Source organism: Neltuma alba, unplaced genomic scaffold (assembly GCF_004799145.2).
Source record: "Neltuma alba isolate B1F8T4 unplaced genomic scaffold, ASM479914v2 tig00010775_pilon, whole genome shotgun sequence".
Classification (NCBI taxonomy): Eukaryota; Viridiplantae; Streptophyta; class Magnoliopsida; order Fabales; family Fabaceae; genus Neltuma; species Neltuma alba.
The window spans coordinates 39,049-56,031 of record NW_021635596.1 but is presented as its reverse complement, the minus strand read 5'-3'; the positions used below and the strand labels follow the sequence as shown (position 1 = coordinate 56,031).

General features: G+C 33.0%; 2 protein-coding genes across 3 annotated transcripts; one reads left to right on the top strand and one right to left on the bottom strand.

Annotated features, from left to right (window-relative positions):
* The first annotated feature begins 1,502 nt into the window (after positions 1-1,502).
* Positions 1,503-8,697, top strand: LOC114758931 (uncharacterized). 2 transcript variants are annotated; one of them, XM_028948035.1, is made up of 11 exons: positions 1,503-1,858; positions 3,291-3,435; positions 4,268-4,335; positions 4,900-4,970; positions 5,069-5,335; positions 6,383-6,546; positions 6,646-6,701; positions 6,793-6,845; positions 7,800-7,968; positions 8,064-8,161; positions 8,245-8,697. In XM_028948035.1, the coding sequence occupies exons 1-11, from the start codon at positions 1,684-1,686 to the stop codon at positions 8,347-8,349; spliced, it is 1,371 nt and encodes a 456-aa protein (XP_028803868.1). In that variant the 5' UTR covers positions 1,503-1,683; the 3' UTR covers positions 8,350-8,697. The 2 variants fall into 2 exon arrangements, with proteins under 2 accessions (XP_028803868.1, XP_028803867.1); XM_028948034.1 differs by having other exon boundaries at positions 6,631-6,701.
* A 1,986-nt stretch (positions 8,698-10,683) lies between these two features.
* LOC114758940 (hydroquinone glucosyltransferase-like) lies at positions 10,684-12,273 on the bottom strand. Its single transcript, XM_028948042.1, has one exon. It carries the CDS (start codon positions 12,265-12,267, stop codon positions 10,810-10,812), a length of 1,458 nt encoding a protein of 485 aa, XP_028803875.1. The 5' UTR covers positions 12,268-12,273; the 3' UTR covers positions 10,684-10,809.
* Positions 12,274-16,983: the final 4,710 nt, after the last annotated feature.

The following is a 16,983-nucleotide window of genomic DNA, read 5'->3' as shown; positions in this document are numbered from 1 at the left end:
ATATTAAGGACAGAAAGAATAGTATTTTTTAAGTGCCACAAGAGCCTGTGTTACCAAATGTTGCAATAACGCTTGTCAACATTACTGCCTCCTGGGTCCTGTCTCTAATATAAAAGTTAACGAGAAAGTTAAATTTGGTTTTAAATATAAAATTATAATTATTTTTGTCCTTTTTATTTATCTAAACTAACTCAATTGATTGTATATTTATGTTAAGGGATTTTGCATCAAAAGTAGTTTCAATCCAATTGATTTAAGAATGTATTTTAGGAAAATCAACATATATTTTTAACATATAACTGATTTGACTATTTTTCTTAATCTACCTAAATTAATAAAATAGATATTATATTAAGAACGAGAGGTAATAATATTGTAATGTCAACAATGAGTTACCTTAGTGGCATTATGAGCTCAAAGCAAATTAAACTATAAGGAGGAAACATTATACTTACTTTAAGATATCATTGCGTGTAAGTGAATGATTTAAAATGGTATTTCTTCTAAATAAAGAAGATATATAAATATATATTCATTTACATTTTATTTTCATTAAAAAACTTGTTAAAATCACATAAATAAGGTTATAACTGTTTGTGTTAATATTATCAATTGATTTCATATTAATAATAGTCTATTTCTTCCCCCTTTTTTAAAAAAAAAATGAAAAGAGACTAATACCTCTCCTTCTCTTCCCTCCCATAACATAGAGGGGTTGCACGATAACACCCCTCCCCTTCCTCCCTTCTCAAATGCCTAACTGAACATAACATTACAAATAGTATTGTGTAACCAGGGACAAATTTCCAGTACCAACACTCTTCTAAAACCATATATTCCTACAAACAATTGAGAAAAAAAAAAGTTTCGTCTTTTCATTTATGGAAATGATTATTTATTTAAAACCCAAAAAATATTTTAATTATAATTATTATATTAATTAATACTTGACCTATTCCTTATAAGAATTCCATCATGTTTGATAATATAATACTCCTCTCTGATCTTTAATATAAAATATATTTAAGTAATTTGATTATATTATAAAGTTAGATAAATTAGTTAATCATGAGAAATATAACATGTTTTTCTTAAAATATCATAAGAGAAATCCCCAAAAAAAATGATTGTTGAATTTCAAAATTTTAAATAAGAAATTATTACAAAAATATGTTGTCATTTGTTTTTTTTAGTGTAGCCATTTTCCTTACAAATATAGTAATCAATACTGATTTAGAATTTTAAAATTTAACAGTTATTTTCTTGGGATTTTTTCAAATCATAATCATCTTCCTTAATATCATCCATCTCCTATTTAATTATAGTTGAAGGAGTATCAATAGGAGTAATTTAAAAAAAATTAATAAATATGTTTTATTTAGATCATTAATTCTAGATTATGGCCTAAACGTGCTTTTCAACTCATTTTGCACGTGTTAATATTATGCTTCCCACACGCCACTGTGTAATTCAGACTGCCTTCGGTAGGTAAGGTGGAAGATTATGGCGGATTTTGAGTGCAGTGAGGAGGGATGCAGGGGATAAACTAAATTATGGTGCTTACGTAATCTTGTGCCTTAGCCGGCAGAAATTAGGATTTGGGTCATTCTCTCTCTCTCTCTCTCTCTCTCTCTCTCTCTCTGTGTCTGCCTGTGGCGCTACGGAATTGTTTTGTGTATATATATGGCAACGGCCCCGTTGATTCACGCGCGGTGCGGTTATGCTTCTCGAATTGTTAGTCGGAAAAATGTATCTCAGCAAGGACCTATAGGATCTTCTTCGAATGGATTATCGTCGTCCTTGTCGTGTTCTTCTTCTTCTTCCTCCCCTTCCAACTCCGATTTGAGTTTCCCTTCTGGTAATTTTTTTTCTCCTTTTCGTTGTTACCTTATTCTATACTCTTAAAGCTTTAATCGATTTTTATCTCTACTAATTGGGTATATTTTGTGCCATTGTAAATTCAGAATCTCTGAATTTGGTTTTGGTTTTATTAGTGATTAGTGATGGAACATTATTAAGTGTCGTATTGTAGGGTCTGTTATTCCCCGAACACTGATCAAAGGATCATTTATTCTTGCCTTAATTGAAGTCGCCTATTTTTCTTCCATGGGCTGGCTTTTTCTGTATTATTTGGATCTCTAGAGCGTTTTTTGTTTTATCTGATGGTTCTTTAGGGACCACTGTTGGATGGCAATCTTAAAAGGGGCCTTGATACCCAATCTGCGACCGTTTTCATTTATGTCCATTTGCTGGAGCTGGATAGCTTTGAAGTAATTTACTTTGTGACTGCTGTTGTCATAAATAACTGTTGCTTCGATAGGAGAGGCAACTTATTTTATAAATCTATAACTAAGATTCTTGAAAATTAGTTGATGTTGGTTTGAAGTTCATAGTCAGATCTTCCTTGCAATGTGTGGGACAAAATTCACATGTCAGAAGTCTTCCTGAAGACTCTGCTGTACGATTATTCTCACCGACCCATTATTTTATCATCTTCAATTTTTATTCAGACATTGGCATTGCTTTGGGACTAGTCTCACGAACAAAGTCAATTTATTTCATTGAAAGAATAAACACTTGTATAGAGTAAGCATGTGGGTACAGAACTTAGAGAGATTGGGATTTTGGGTATAATAGCATTTGTAGTGGCACCGCAGATTTTTGGCTTTTGATGTTTAGTAACATATACTCTTGGCGGAGTTGAGAAGGATTTCTATTTGGATGAGAGATACTTCAGCCCTTTCCTTGTTCAAATTGGTATTCAGTCCACCAAATGGCGGCTCACTAGATGTGATACACGAGATGGAGAAAGTTGAGTTAAATTCAATGTAATGCTTGATTTAGTTTAGACAAAGAACAGAGGAGATATCTTTTAGTGATCGAGAGATATTTTAGACTCAGTATCTAGAAGGTATGAGTATTTATTAATATCAATTTATATTATACAGGCAAATACCACACATTCCATGCAGTCTGTTTCCATAAATCCTTCTCCTTGATGAAGATATGTGCAGTTTTGATTGGATAACAGCATCAATTTATTTATGTTGTTCCTGTAGTAATGAGTTTAAAGCTAGTCATCATGTAGGACTCTGTTTCATGTGTCTTTAATATCTAGTTCTTTTTTTATTTAGTATAGAGGTTTACTCCTTGGGTTGCAATTTCTCTTTTCTCTACAAATTGACCTTTAATTTTGTGAGGAAAATAACCTACTAATATTGGTGGAAAGGAACTCTACCTTAATTTTTGTTAAGTAGTTAGATCTTAGATGGATAGATCAACTTTTGCAGGCACAAACAGTGGACAGAGACGCCAGGGCCTTCGAGTACAAAGTATGAGTACCACTACTCAGGGAAAGTCTCTAGACAGAAGCATTGGGAATTCGAAGAATGACCCAGATCATCTTCTTGTTCTTGTTCATGGTATCTTGGCCAGGTATATTTTTCCTAGACTAACATTTTTGCTTAAAAAAATATGTCCGTTCTTCAACTCTAGGTGAAATCGGGCTGAACATGAATTATGGTTTTCATTTTAACAATAACTTATTTCATTGATCTATATGTATTAGATCTCAATAGGAGGCCTTGTTGATTAGGGCTCTGAAAGTGCTTTAGTTTATTAGCTTCCTAATCAGTTCATATGCAACTCATCCTATTGCTATTCAGTTATGGATGCCATCTTTTGATGTACAGATAGAAGCCTTTATCCTTAAAATTGAGGTGTGCGTGTGTATGTAGGACTGGAAAAATAGCCGGAAAAACAAAATTAATTGCCATTAATCGGTGTTTCTGCAGTATAAGGCAATTTCGCCACTTTTCACTTGGTATCCTTGAAATTGAAGTTCAAGTTAAACATGGCAGTTGCTTTGGTAAAATGTTTTTCCATCATTACATCAGTCAGAATGGGTTTCTACTAAAATGTTATCGTTATTTTTTTCCTAAATGGAAATATTTGGGTATCTAAGTAAATATTCTTCCCATTTGGTTGCACGTCTTTTCAAAGCAGAGAATTGATTACTTGAGGGTCTTACTCTAATAATGAAAACTGGAAGAAAAGCCTCTGCCAAGTGGTTGACTTGTTTTTAATTAGTCGAGCTGTTTTCCACTTTTGGTGGTTCTAAATTTGATTCAAACAGTGAATAATATAGTTATGCATAATCTCACAGTATGACAATGGATATTGGACAAGTTTCATAGTCAATCTATATTCTGTTGTTTTTTCCTGTTTAATTCAGTTATAATATATCATTTTGTCTCAACTGTTGCAGTCCAAGTGATTGGATTTATGCAGAAGCAGAGTTGAAAAGGCGTCTTGGAAAAAACTTTTTAATTTATGGTAAAATCCTTTATACTTGAAATTCTGTACTTCTGCACAATATTTATTATATCTCACACACGCACAAACGGGCACCTTTCTTTTTTGAGATCACTCATATTAAATTAATGCTAAAATATTAGCATGATTGGGGAAAATCTTGTTTCATTACAAAATTAAGGCTTTTCTAAAGTCCGTGGACAATCAACAAATCACATGAGATGCACATAAAATGGTCAAAGAATTGAAGAGAACAATTGATATTATGTATCCCTTGACTTATTATGTCCAGCTCACTGGGTTAATTAAGCCAACTTGGAGTATATCTCCCTCCAGGCTTCATTTGGCGAGCAAAACCGTACTTGTACTCTTATGCTGAACTTTTTCAGTTTGTAGTGCATGATAAAGTCTATTTATAGCAGTTAGATAGAAGTAAGCATAAGCTATAAGTGATGACAGTAATTGCAAAGGTGGTGTATAAACTTTTGTTTTTTTATTTCCTTGAATGCCTCATCTATGAATGCCAAAAGCAAAAGAAAGTTAATGATTGAGCAGAAGTCCTTGATAGTTTTTTGGTCTATGCAGTAAGTTCATCAAACACTTACACCAAGACATTAACTGGGATAGATGGAGCTGGCAAGAGATTGGCTGATGAAGTGAGTCGTGAAATATACTTGTTTAAATTTTGAAATTGTTGACCCCATTGATTATGGTGAATTGAAGTTTGATATGAACTCATTCAAGTTATATACAGGTCATGCAGGTTGTAGGAAAGACTAAGAGTTTGAGAAGAATTTCCTTTCTGGCCCACTCTCTAGGTGGCCTGTTTGCTAGATATGCAATTGCTGTCCTTTATTCACCCCCTGCCAATAACTGTGACCAACCTGATGATCTAGATAACTGCATGATCGAGAGTTCGCAGAGAAAAAGCTTTTCCAGGGGAGGGTCGATTGCTGGATTAGAGCCAATCAATTTCATAACCTTGGCAACTCCGCACCTTGGTGTCAGGGGAAAAAAGCAGGTCTGTCCCGGACGATAATAATTATTGGACCATTGTTGTTGACAAATGGCATTGAGCTGCTGTTTTTCTTTTAAATTTTTTTTTTGGGGGGGGGGGGGGGGGGTTTATCGCCATCTTACTTTTGCTCTGTGATTCTGTTGCACTTATTTGCTTATATGCTCGGCCATTGCTCATATTTTTTCTAGTTTGGCTCCATAATGAATCAGCAGGGCCCCTTTTATGCTTTCTAGCACCTTCGGTGGTCTCAGACCTAATGCTTTGAGGCTGTTCATTTCTCATAATTCTCATGGGGCTATGTTTGATGGGATGAGATAGAAGTTTAAGAAAACATTAGTTCAAGAGCTTTTTAGTCCCTTAAGAAATCCATATCCATAATTTCTCTAAGAGAAGCATGAGTTGAAGCCCACAGTGAAGCCAGCCGGGGAAAAACTGCATTATGCCATTAAAATTGCAAATGTAAAATGAAGTCAAGTCACTCGTTTTTTTCTGCTGAAGCCTTTTCTTTTCATTTTTTTTTTGTTACAAATTTTCTGATGGTGTAAAATTATGTAAAATGTCAAATATCTGCATTCTTTTTTAAACATTTTAGGATTTAGTGCGATCAAGGGCATTTTTGACTAACAGAAACCCAATTATTTACTCATTAATTAGCACTTATTGGATGCTGCTTAACGTTTGTTTCTGATTCTTTTCTTTTTCTCTAATTGTGCTCTTCTTATACATTCCCTGTTCTTACTTTTATTTTCAAATTGATATAATTTCCCTATATCTTGGCTTAACCAAATTCATACATTGATTTTCATGACGGCCACTGCTCTTTTTTTAAAAAAAAAGAAAGAAAATTGGCATGACCTGATACACTTTCTCCAACTGAAATATTTTCCTTTCGTTTTTTTTTTTTCCAACACCTTTATTGGCCCTGTGCTTAGATTTGACAGACGTGTTCTATTTCCCAGTTTATGGATCTACACAAAATCAGCTTTCCTATCTCAATTCTATTGTTTATTTATTTTACAAGTTTGACTATTTACCAAGTTTATTTTTCAGCTTCCATTTCTTTTGGGTGTCCCAATCCTAGAAAAGCTTGCTGCTCCAATAGCTCCAATTTTTGTTGGACGGACTGGCAGTCAGCTGTTCCTTACTGATGGTAAACCAAATAGACCACCACTTCTTTTAAGGATGGCTTCTGATTGTGAAGATGGAAAATTCATGTAAGCAAGCAAATACTTCTGTCCTTATGTGGCTACGTATTCTTCTGATTTTGTTGAGTGATATTTAATTCAATGTTAATAAAGTTCTCTGTTTTGTAGATCTGCTCTTGGATCATTTAGATGCCGTATTGTTTATGCTAATGTATCTTATGATCGTATCCTTAGTATCTTTTCCTTAACTGTAGCTTGATAAATTTGTTAGCTCTCTCCTTTTCAATTTCGTTATTTTTTCTTAAATTATCATAGATATGGTGGGGTGGCGCACATCTTCTATAAGGAGGGAAACCGAACTTGGTAAGGTGAATATGATAATTTCTCCTCTTGTATATTATTTCTTATTCTTTGAGTAGTGGTATCTCAAATAAAATGTGCAAGATGGATATTACATGGTTGGATTAAGCTAGAGTAAACACCAAGTATTTTGGGCAATATTATTACACTAAGCTGTTGAAAGCCTTATGATCTGAGTGGGTGAGACTTTGTGGTAGTCTCAAAGCATATATCAGAAAAGCGTTATCTTCAGTTTATGTACTTGAAAGATAAACGTCATTATCAAATGCTTTTCAAAATCTACGGAATAGTAGTATAGAGTTGAGAAAAAGTCTAGATAAGTATTTTTTTGTTTATAAATATTTTGTGTATGATGACTAGTTGTATTGAAAATTCTTTGCAATGTGTACTCTTTATTCTGTTATAACACTTGGCATTTATATAGGCCAGTTGTTATAACAGAATAGCTTACACAAAGAAATTCATTCAGTAGCATGTTATCCTCGAGCTTCACACAAGCTCTCAGCTTGTTCTCCTTTCTTTGGTTTACTTATACTCCCATCATCATTGATATAGGGTGAGCAATCTCTGGATTTAACCCATGAAACCATTCATCATTGGGCTTCTCTTTGACAGTTTCCTTAATGAGTCCATAATCATCTGGATGATTAAAAGTTCGATGTCAAGAGCTTAAAAAGGAAATTTCATTCATATCAATCATGTCTTGAAGACAACAAAGGAAATAGCAGTAAATAATAGCCCTAATTTAAGTCTTAATTGATGTCTTAATCTCTGATTTATTAAATTATTACTTGTATAATTTTGTTAGTTCTGTTCTTTGGAAGCAATGTACAGTTAACAAATAGACATAGTGGGAGGTGTTGATTTCCTAGTTCTTTTGGGGCAAGATTGTTCAGTGCAAAGGTGATAAAGGTGCATATAATGTCTTCTATGGGATTCTAATTATCTCTGTCAATTGGCAGCCTCCTCGCCGATCTTTGGTTGGATACAAGCATGTTGTTGATGTGGAATACTGCCCTCCAGTACCTTCTGACGGCCCTCAATTTCCTCTGGAGGCGGTAAAAGCAAAGGAGGCGGTGCAAAATGCACCTAGTACGCAGAATACTGTGGAATATCATGAAATTATGGAAGGTGACTATTTTTACCAAGAATAACTAAAGATATATAAAGTGCAAGTTGTGTCACTGTTGTCCAACTTCTAAAGCTGCTCTGTATTTTTTAAACAGAGGAAATGATACGTGGATTACAGAAGTTGGGATGGAAAAAAGTTGATGTCAGCTTTCACTCAGCATTTTGGCCTTTCTTTGCTCATAACAACATTCATGTACTGCAACCACGTGATGTTTCTGTCAAAGGTATTGATTTTAGTGACAATGTTTCTTGACTCGAGTATTTGTCTGATTTCAGGTAAAAAATGAATGGCTTCACAATGCAGGAGCAGGAGTGATTGCTCATGTTGCTGACAGCTTAACTCACCAGGAAACATCGTCAATTTTGGCTGCTAGCTTGTAACTAGTATCTGTAAATACAATATGCTTCAGACATAACTAATTGCATTATAGAGTATGGAAACAATATGTCTGCTATCTTGTGATTAATTGCATTATGATGTTAGGAAGTAATCATTCTTTTATAATGGTCATTGATAAAATTTTGCTCATTTTTATGATACTGAATTTATTTGGCATATATGCTTTGCTCAAGCCTATAGTAGGAATGAGTTTATTGTAATGAAGCCATATCTGACATCAACTGTATCATCTTTGTTTATGTACAAGAATCCTTCGTGTACATATATAATAGGGATGTTAAACATGTTTCCATTGGTCATGGTTTATGATATGAGCCAAACTGTTAATACCTCGTGAATAGTACGGCCTACTATAAATTTTGTATTTTATACCAATTGAGGTTTTGCTGGATGCTACTGAACTTACCGTGCGTGAACTGGTTTGGTTCCACTTTGCATTAGCTTGCTTTGATCTTGTTCTTGGGTCCAGTCAATTTGAATGGGTACCCTAATAGGAGGCAAGCCATTCAAATTTGGAATTCCCTCCAATTGAAAACCTGGTTAAAGATTATAGTTTTCACTTGGTGAGGATCAAAGGAAGCTAATTCGAGTCTCTCTATCTCCTTTTTTTTGGCAATTACAGTTAGATTTTTTTCGCTGTGATTGGTTTGCATTGTTGGTTTTGAATAGGATGATGAACTACTCCACCTTAATTTGATGAATGATTTGATGTGATCAGGGTCCAACTTATCACAATTTGAATTTGGATTTAAATTTTGTTGATGAACCTCATGTTCGTTTAGCTTACGATGGTAAATGAGTTTATGACTTGTTTTTAATTTAGCCTAGATTGGATGTGGTTAATAGCATGATTACTGGGGCTATTGAATGAAACACTAGATTTTAAATAAAGGAGAATTTTAAGCAGGATTAAAATAAAATTAACTAAACCAAAACTAATAGGGATGGAGTCTAATAGAAGGGATTAGTTCTTCACAACGTGATGAATTAATGTTCGAATTCTCTTTGGAAGAAATGTTCACATTCAGTACTTGACAATGCTTTCAATAAGAGAATACCTATACATAACCAAAAAAATAAATAAATAAAACTATTTTTTAGGGAAAATTGCAACAAAAAAAAATCTTAGAAATTGAAAAATTAAAAACAAAGATCCGTTTACAAAAATTGTTGTCATTTGTTTATCAATTGTTATCAAAACCAATGTTAATATTATAAACATGCCTCTATTTACATGTCAAATTTCAATATTTTTATTGTAAAGTTTTTGTATTTACAAATAGTTAAGATCTTTCGATAACTATTTCTTCTTTAAAACACGTATATCACCAGGTTAACAGAGGGATTTCGGCATGAGGTTTCATTTCACGTTATTAAAAACTATTCAAATTACAGTTTTAGTAAAAACAAGAAATTAAAATATTCTCTATATTCCTTTCCAAACATGTCATGATCAGTGGTGAGTGGTGGGTAATCATGTCATGATCAGTTACTGTTTTTCTCCTTTGTTTCACTCTTTTTTTTCTTATATTCTTTGCCATTAAAATACATTTTTTAAATTAAAAACATAGGCGCTAACAACGGTTACAAGTTGCATCCAACTGGTAAAAAAATGTGCAGCAGTAGAGGGAAATATACATTGACAAGGGTGATGAATCCCATTTATCAATGGGTGGGTCCCCAGATAAAATCATATAATTTAATTTTAATTTTAATTTACTCTCGGGAAAATAGATCTTTTATAGTCCATGTGAGTTTGATTTGATGGTAGTTTGATTTGACTAAAAATTATAAGAATAAACTTTTGTCTAGCTAAAATTTAGATACTCCAACCATTCCTTTTTATAAAAAAATCTTACTCATAGCATTGCCCTCCAAGTACATAACCTTTTACTGTTTAAATATAAGAAATAAATTTTCTCTTTATCTGAAATTTTATACTATTCTTTTTACTCTAAACCCAATTAAAAATATACTCCATCATTTCTAAATATAAGACCTATTTTATAGTGTAAATTACACTACAAAACGAGTTTTATACTTAGGATCAGAGGAATATCACTTATTATCTTTGTATGACAAATTTTCATTCATTATCTCTCATGTAATCTCTTTACAAACAGAAATATATATAATTAAAAAAAACATGTATATATATTACGTGTTTATTGTTTTAACTAAATTTAATTAATATTTTAAAACGCATGATTTTTGTAACTATTTCTTATAATAAGTGACGGGGAGAATACTTTTTTATGGCAGTTAAAATTTAGACACTAAGTTAATTATATCTAAGTTAAAACTACATGCCTATATGGAGCAAAAGATTGATTGTCTTTATTTTTTATTTATATAATTATAACTTATTTCTTATAACAAACACAGCATCTACAATGCCCGCTCAAATGAGCCAAGCAACACAGGTTTCTTGTACATAATCATCAGTTCTTCAAGGTGGCCTTCCACTGAGTAGCAACTCGGGCGAGTGACTCATAAGATGGCCCACCGTTACTCAATGCTTTGATTGCACTTTCTTTCAGCTCTCTCGCTCTGCGTCTCATCTCCTTCCCTTCTCCTCCTTCCACCGTCATCCTCACCACCTTCTCTATCTCCTCCCTCCCAACAACCCTTGTCTCCGCCGTGTCCTCTGCCACCGCTTTCATCGCCACTCCAACTTCCTCTGCCAGCATCGTCGCATTCATCCTTTGCTCCGAGTAAAGCGGCCACGCTATCAATGGCACACCGTGAGCCAAGCTCTCCAACACCGAGTTCCACCCACAGTGAGACAGAAACGCCGCCGTCGAACTGTGTTGGAGCACCGCCACTTGCGGGGCCCATGATGGCACCTCCAATCCCCTTCCTCTGGCCCTCTCTATGAACCCTTCTGGTAAATAGGACCTCGCGTCGGCGTCCGTATCGTTACCGACGGTGAAAAATGAAGCACATGCACTGGCATCATCTGGGGCTCGAACCACCCATATGAACCGTTGGCCGCTCAGCTCGAGACCCCATGCTAACTCCGTGAGCTGCTCCGCAGACAAAGTTCCCCCACTGCCAAGAGCAACAAAGAGAACCGAGTCCTCTGGTTGTTTATCAAGCCACGCCAAACACTCCGACCCGGTTTCTGTTACCGATTCAGTTTCCTTTATCACCGGTCCGATAGGGTAAACCGGTGCTGTGAGGGTCTTCTTGTAGAAAGCATTCTCTCTGATGGCTCGAACCGGTGCAGGTTCGAGATCCTCCCATGTGTTCAAGAACACTCCATCCGCCATTGACACCCTACTGAGGTGATACAGATACCACTTGTAGTCGTCGCTCTTTCGGCTTCTGACCTGATCGAGAAGGTCGTGGGTTCGCAGCGGAGAGCATCCCGGAACTTGAATGGGCTCCGGAAGGTCAACGAACTCGCCGGCGACGTCACGGTCAAGCTGTGGGAGCAACAAGGAGAAGGCAAGCAAGCGAGTGGAAGCAGTGAAGAACATGAAGACAGGGATGGAAAGCTCCTTGCAGATTTCAAACGCTTGGGTGCAGAACAAGTCGATGACGACGGCTTGAGGCTTGTGGAGCTGCAAGAGTATGGATTCTAGGGAGAGCAAGGTTTGTTGTACGTTTACAGAGAGACGGGTAAGAGCTGGAGCGTCGTCTTCGACCACGCCGGAGAGATCAACGGTGGGGAAATCGACGACGGAGAGGCCGAGAGGGAGGTTGGGTGAGTGGAGGAGCTGAGTTTGGGCGAGGGAAGCTTCGGTGGGGATGTTGAGGAAGGTCACGTGACAGCCATGGAGGAGTACGAGACGCTTAGCGAACTCGAAGAGAGGCGTCACGTGACCCAAGCCAGGGCTCGCGAGAACGACGATGTGTGGTTTCTTGGATTGCGCTTCAGTAGCATCTCTCGCCATTGTTTCTGCAGAGGAAGAACAGGATGATGGAAGATAACGTTGAAGGAAGTTGTGAAAACTGATGATACAAAAGTCAAGTAATGCGAACAAATATATATAATCAAAAGAGACTCCTGGCTCGAAAGCTGAAGTAGAAAAAAAGGGTAGATAGATCAGAGAAAGAATAAATATTAGGTTCACGTGAAATTAGACTCTGGTGATGACAAAAATCAAACATCGGGTTGAATATAGAAAATCATTAGTTTTGCCATACCCACACACACCCCCTAATAAATATTATAAACATCTGCATCAATTAATAAAATTAGTTAAAATTAGTGGTTTTTCATAAAATATTAAAATCACTCTCCATAAAAATCATTAGTTAAAAATTTTAGTAAATTAATTAGAAATTTTTATAATTACTGAGGGATATATTAAGTGAGACATTGACAGGAGAGTGTGTGTAGATCGATGAGGTATATCTAAATTTTATGTTTATTTTTATTTTATAACTGCAGTTATCCAATAATTAAGGATTAATCACTTTTGAAATATAAAGATCATAGAAGTGTGTTTTTTCTCTTCCAATAAGATACTTCTTATACGTATAATAACCACAAATTTTATTTGTGCAAATAATTTATGAATAATTTTAGAATATAAGATGTATCAATTAAGCTGATACTACCTCTTGTCCTAAATATAAATACTAGTTAGAGATTAAATTTTGTTCTAAATATAATATATCAATCCAATTTCTCTATAAAATTCATAATGTTTTCTCTAAAAATATCCTTTTGGTTGGAAAGGGTCCCTATCAAGGAATTATTTTTATGCACATGATTAAATAGGTTAGTTTAAAAAAGTTAGCACACATTTACTACACTCAACCAACTTAACTAATTTTTTTAATTTTTTCAAATTAATTATATAGTTCTTATATTAAGAATCAAAGATGGTAACAAACTCTAAATTATAGTAAGTTTATATGTATAAATTATAAAATACTCCTTCCTAAAAACTTTTAAAAACTTCTCAAATGTGAATCATATTAAGTCTATTATTTAAATTAAAATTAAAAAGGATAATAGTATTTTCAAAAATGAATAATAAATATTTTATATAGCCTAAAATATATTTTTGGTCTTTTAAATTTACATTAAGTTTTAGTTTAATCCTGTAAATTAGTAAAGTGTATTTTTAGTCCTTAATCTTAACTTTGATGCTAAATAATGCTTATAATTATTTTTATATTTTAAATATAAAATAAGATTACATATCGACAACTTTATTTTAATTTTAATCATTTATTAATATAATCATTTTTATATTTTAAAAGAATGCTGATTAGCATGTTTGTTTTAGTTTTAAGATATAAAATAGTTATAAATATTTGTTAATATTTAATTGTTGAGTCCAGATTTAAATTTGCAAAATCAACATTTTTCATTGAATGAGACTAACGGTATTAGAATTAAGGAATATATTAAAAATACATTTTATAAATTTAGAGGATTGAGTTAAAACTTGATATAAACTTAGATTATCAAACATATATTTTAATTTTTATTAAATTTTATGAGAGAACTGGTAATAATAATTGATGAATAATGCATAAGGTCACTTATCTTCCACAGGGTCGTGCAACTGAAGAATCTGTTTTCGCCGGTCCCTGCCTATTCAAATCAATGAATCATGTTGGGACAAAGACGCACCGTCCGCTCCTTTTATATTATTACTCAAGTGTTAAATATAAAAACTAATTACATATTTAATTTGATTTGATTCTAAATACAAGATACTAATCTTTTTTATTTTTTATATTTATTCTTCTTTTTAAAGTACTTCTCATAATGATTACATACATGAAAGGTTTTCATTCTAATACATATGATTAATAACGATATTTTAAAGAGGATAACATATAATGCCTCATGTTCCTAATATAAAAGCTAGTTGACTAATTTAAGTAGATTAAGAAAATTTATTAAGTTAGTTATTTGTAGCAAATATAAGTTGAATTCTCTAGAGTACCTGTACTAATCATATATATTAACTAGAACTATTAATTAATAAAATATTTAACATGCGCAACTCTGCAAATTATTTTAAAAAATTAGAATCTTCTATGTAAGATCAAATTAAAAGTCAATCGAGCTCTTATATTAAAGACCATAAATAATATTTATTACAAATAACTAACTTAACTAATTTTTTAAATATTCATAAATTAATTATCTAATTATTGTATTAAAACTCGAAGATAATATCTTACCAGAAGAACGTGGGCGCATTGCCCTAGTGGCAAAGTGATCTCTTTTGCACGACGGAGGGCGGAGGATCCCAGGCCAGGCTGTATGAAGTGAGAGCATAATAATGATAAGGAGGCAGTGCCGACAAAACACTGCCAAGTACCAACCCTTCCATTAATTCACCATTCTGCAATACACAGCCACACACACACACACACACGTGTGTGTGTGTGACCTCCATCCCACGTACATTAAATTTTATAATTCCAATTCAAGTCTGCTTACTGCTGATCTGGCACCAAATCGCCGTTTGACTCCTCCCTCTTGCCTCTCATATTATAACTGCTCCTATTCTTGTATTACAAAATAGATTCTGTATTTAGAATTTGAAGTACTCTTTATTAAGTTTTATAAGAGAGTCTGTATTAGCAGATAGAGTGAAAAACGTCATAATTTAAATCCACATTAAAAAATGAAAAAAAAATAGTTCAATTCCAGATCGGATTCTCTTTGTTAAAAGAAAAGCCCAAACTCACCTTCCTAATCAAATCAAGTAGTTTGTTAACTTTCATATGATTGTTAGAAAATTAGTTAGAGAAGTGATATCGTTAAGTAATAGTGATGTACTACTTTCGGTCCTAATTATAAAAACTATTTGAGTAATTTGAGGATATTAAAAAAAGAAGTTAAGTTAATTATTTATAATAAATAGGTATTGTCTTTCTTAAAATATCCTTACAAATTAAGTGTGTTGGCTAGAATTATCATTGTTAGAATGACTATTTTAAAAAAAAATATATAAATATAAAATACAAAATAGATTTGTGTTTTATATTTAGGATCAAAATAAAAGTCAAATAAAGTCTTATATCAAGGATCAGGATAGTATAAAGATTGAGAACAAATCGTTGACTAAGGTTTCTTTAAATCGTATCTCTTGTAGTTGAAACTTCGGTTTCTTACGCGCCCATGTACATCTTCACTAGTCATTGACATTTTCTTTTCAGACACAAAATAAATAAATAAATAAATAAAAGTGTTTGTTCTTTTATATATAGTATTTTATATATAACTGCTAATGCACGTGCTGCATTTTATAATGCCCGTGGGTCCTACTTGCCGGCATAATTCAATTGTAAATTGTTGTATAAAATCTTATAATGTAAATCAGTATCTGTAAATTTTCATATACACAATTCACATATGCACTTACACATTTACTTATGAAATAAGAATACTACTTATTATTTTACTATTATTAATTATTAAAATGCACGAGTACTTATAAATTACTCCTCCGGTCCTTAATATAGGACCCGGTTGTTGAATTGGTTTTGATCCTAAATATAAGACCCATTTATCATATTTATTAATTTTTTCTAAATTATCCTTATGGATACTCTCTCAACCATAATCAAGTAGAAGAAGGAGAGATGGTACTAAGAAAAATGATTATGATATTTTAAGAAAAACTTGTTATATTTCTTATAATAAACTAATTTACTTAACTTTCTTAATCTAATCAAACTAGCTAAATGGGTCTAATATTAAGGACCAGAGGAGTAATTTATAAACTTGACATAATCAATATCAGCAAAGTTGACCTAATTTTTTTCCTTTATAAATAGAATATTAATAGTGTATTTCACATGAAAATATAAGAGAGAATTATAAATAGATTTCGAATGAAAAAATTAATTATCTTCCCACTTTTATTTATAAGTAAAGCTTCTATATTTACATAATAAATAAATAAATAATTTTTTGTTCAGAACCTGTATGTAATTCTCTCAAATTGAACTACACGATATTATTTACACATATTAATTGATCCATTGAAATACATTTTTCATAAGAAAAATAACAATAAAATTTTTTTTTTGAGGTGTTACTTTAACCCTGATTAGAGTTTATGTGAGGTGGTATTCTGAGACTATACGAGAATTCTTCTGTTAATGTTGATATAATTGAGAGTGAAGTTGTTAAAATAAAAGTCAACCTTAAAGATCGAGAACAAATCGAAGTACGTTTTGGAAAAGGTTCGTTGCAATTAATAATCCTCTCAATTAATTATAGAGATGAGTAGTTGAAACTTTGCTTTCTCACGCACATATGACATAGACATTTTCGCTGTGAACAAATCATTGGCGTTTTCTTTTCAGACCAAAATAAGTGTTTGGCCTTTTGATTTTTTTATAACAGTGCCAATACATGTGCTTTATTTTTTAAACGCTGGTGGCGATATGATATGTGTGTGTGTGTGTGTGTGTGTGTGAATGACTGAGTTCCTGTTAACCAGAAAAAGCTTGATATGTTTGAGGATGATCAGAATAATATCACTCCCATTCTTAGTATAAGTTACTTGTAACACATTCTCACATATCAAGGAATGCATTAAATTTACAAATTTTTTCAATTTTACATTTATTGAAGTCTTCTCCCTTCTTCTATATTTACAAATCTTTCTCATATAAATATATAT

Bases quoted from the DNA above. Each gene is read 5' to 3' on its own strand.
- LOC114758931 (XM_028948034.1), top strand. From the start codon at position 1,684: ATGGCAACGGCCCCGTTGATTCACGCGCGGTGCGGTTATGCTTCTCGA. The intron at 6,702-6,792 runs GTATCCTTAGTA...AAATTATCATAG, and splicing joins TGCTAATGTATCTTATGATC to ATATGGTGGGGTGGCGCACA. The intron at 7,969-8,063 runs GTGACTATTTTT...TTTTTTAAACAG, and splicing joins ATATCATGAAATTATGGAAG to AGGAAATGATACGTGGATTA.
- LOC114758940 (XM_028948042.1), bottom strand. From the start codon at position 12,267: ATGGCGAGAGATGCTACTGAAGCGCAATCCAAGAAACCACACATCGTC.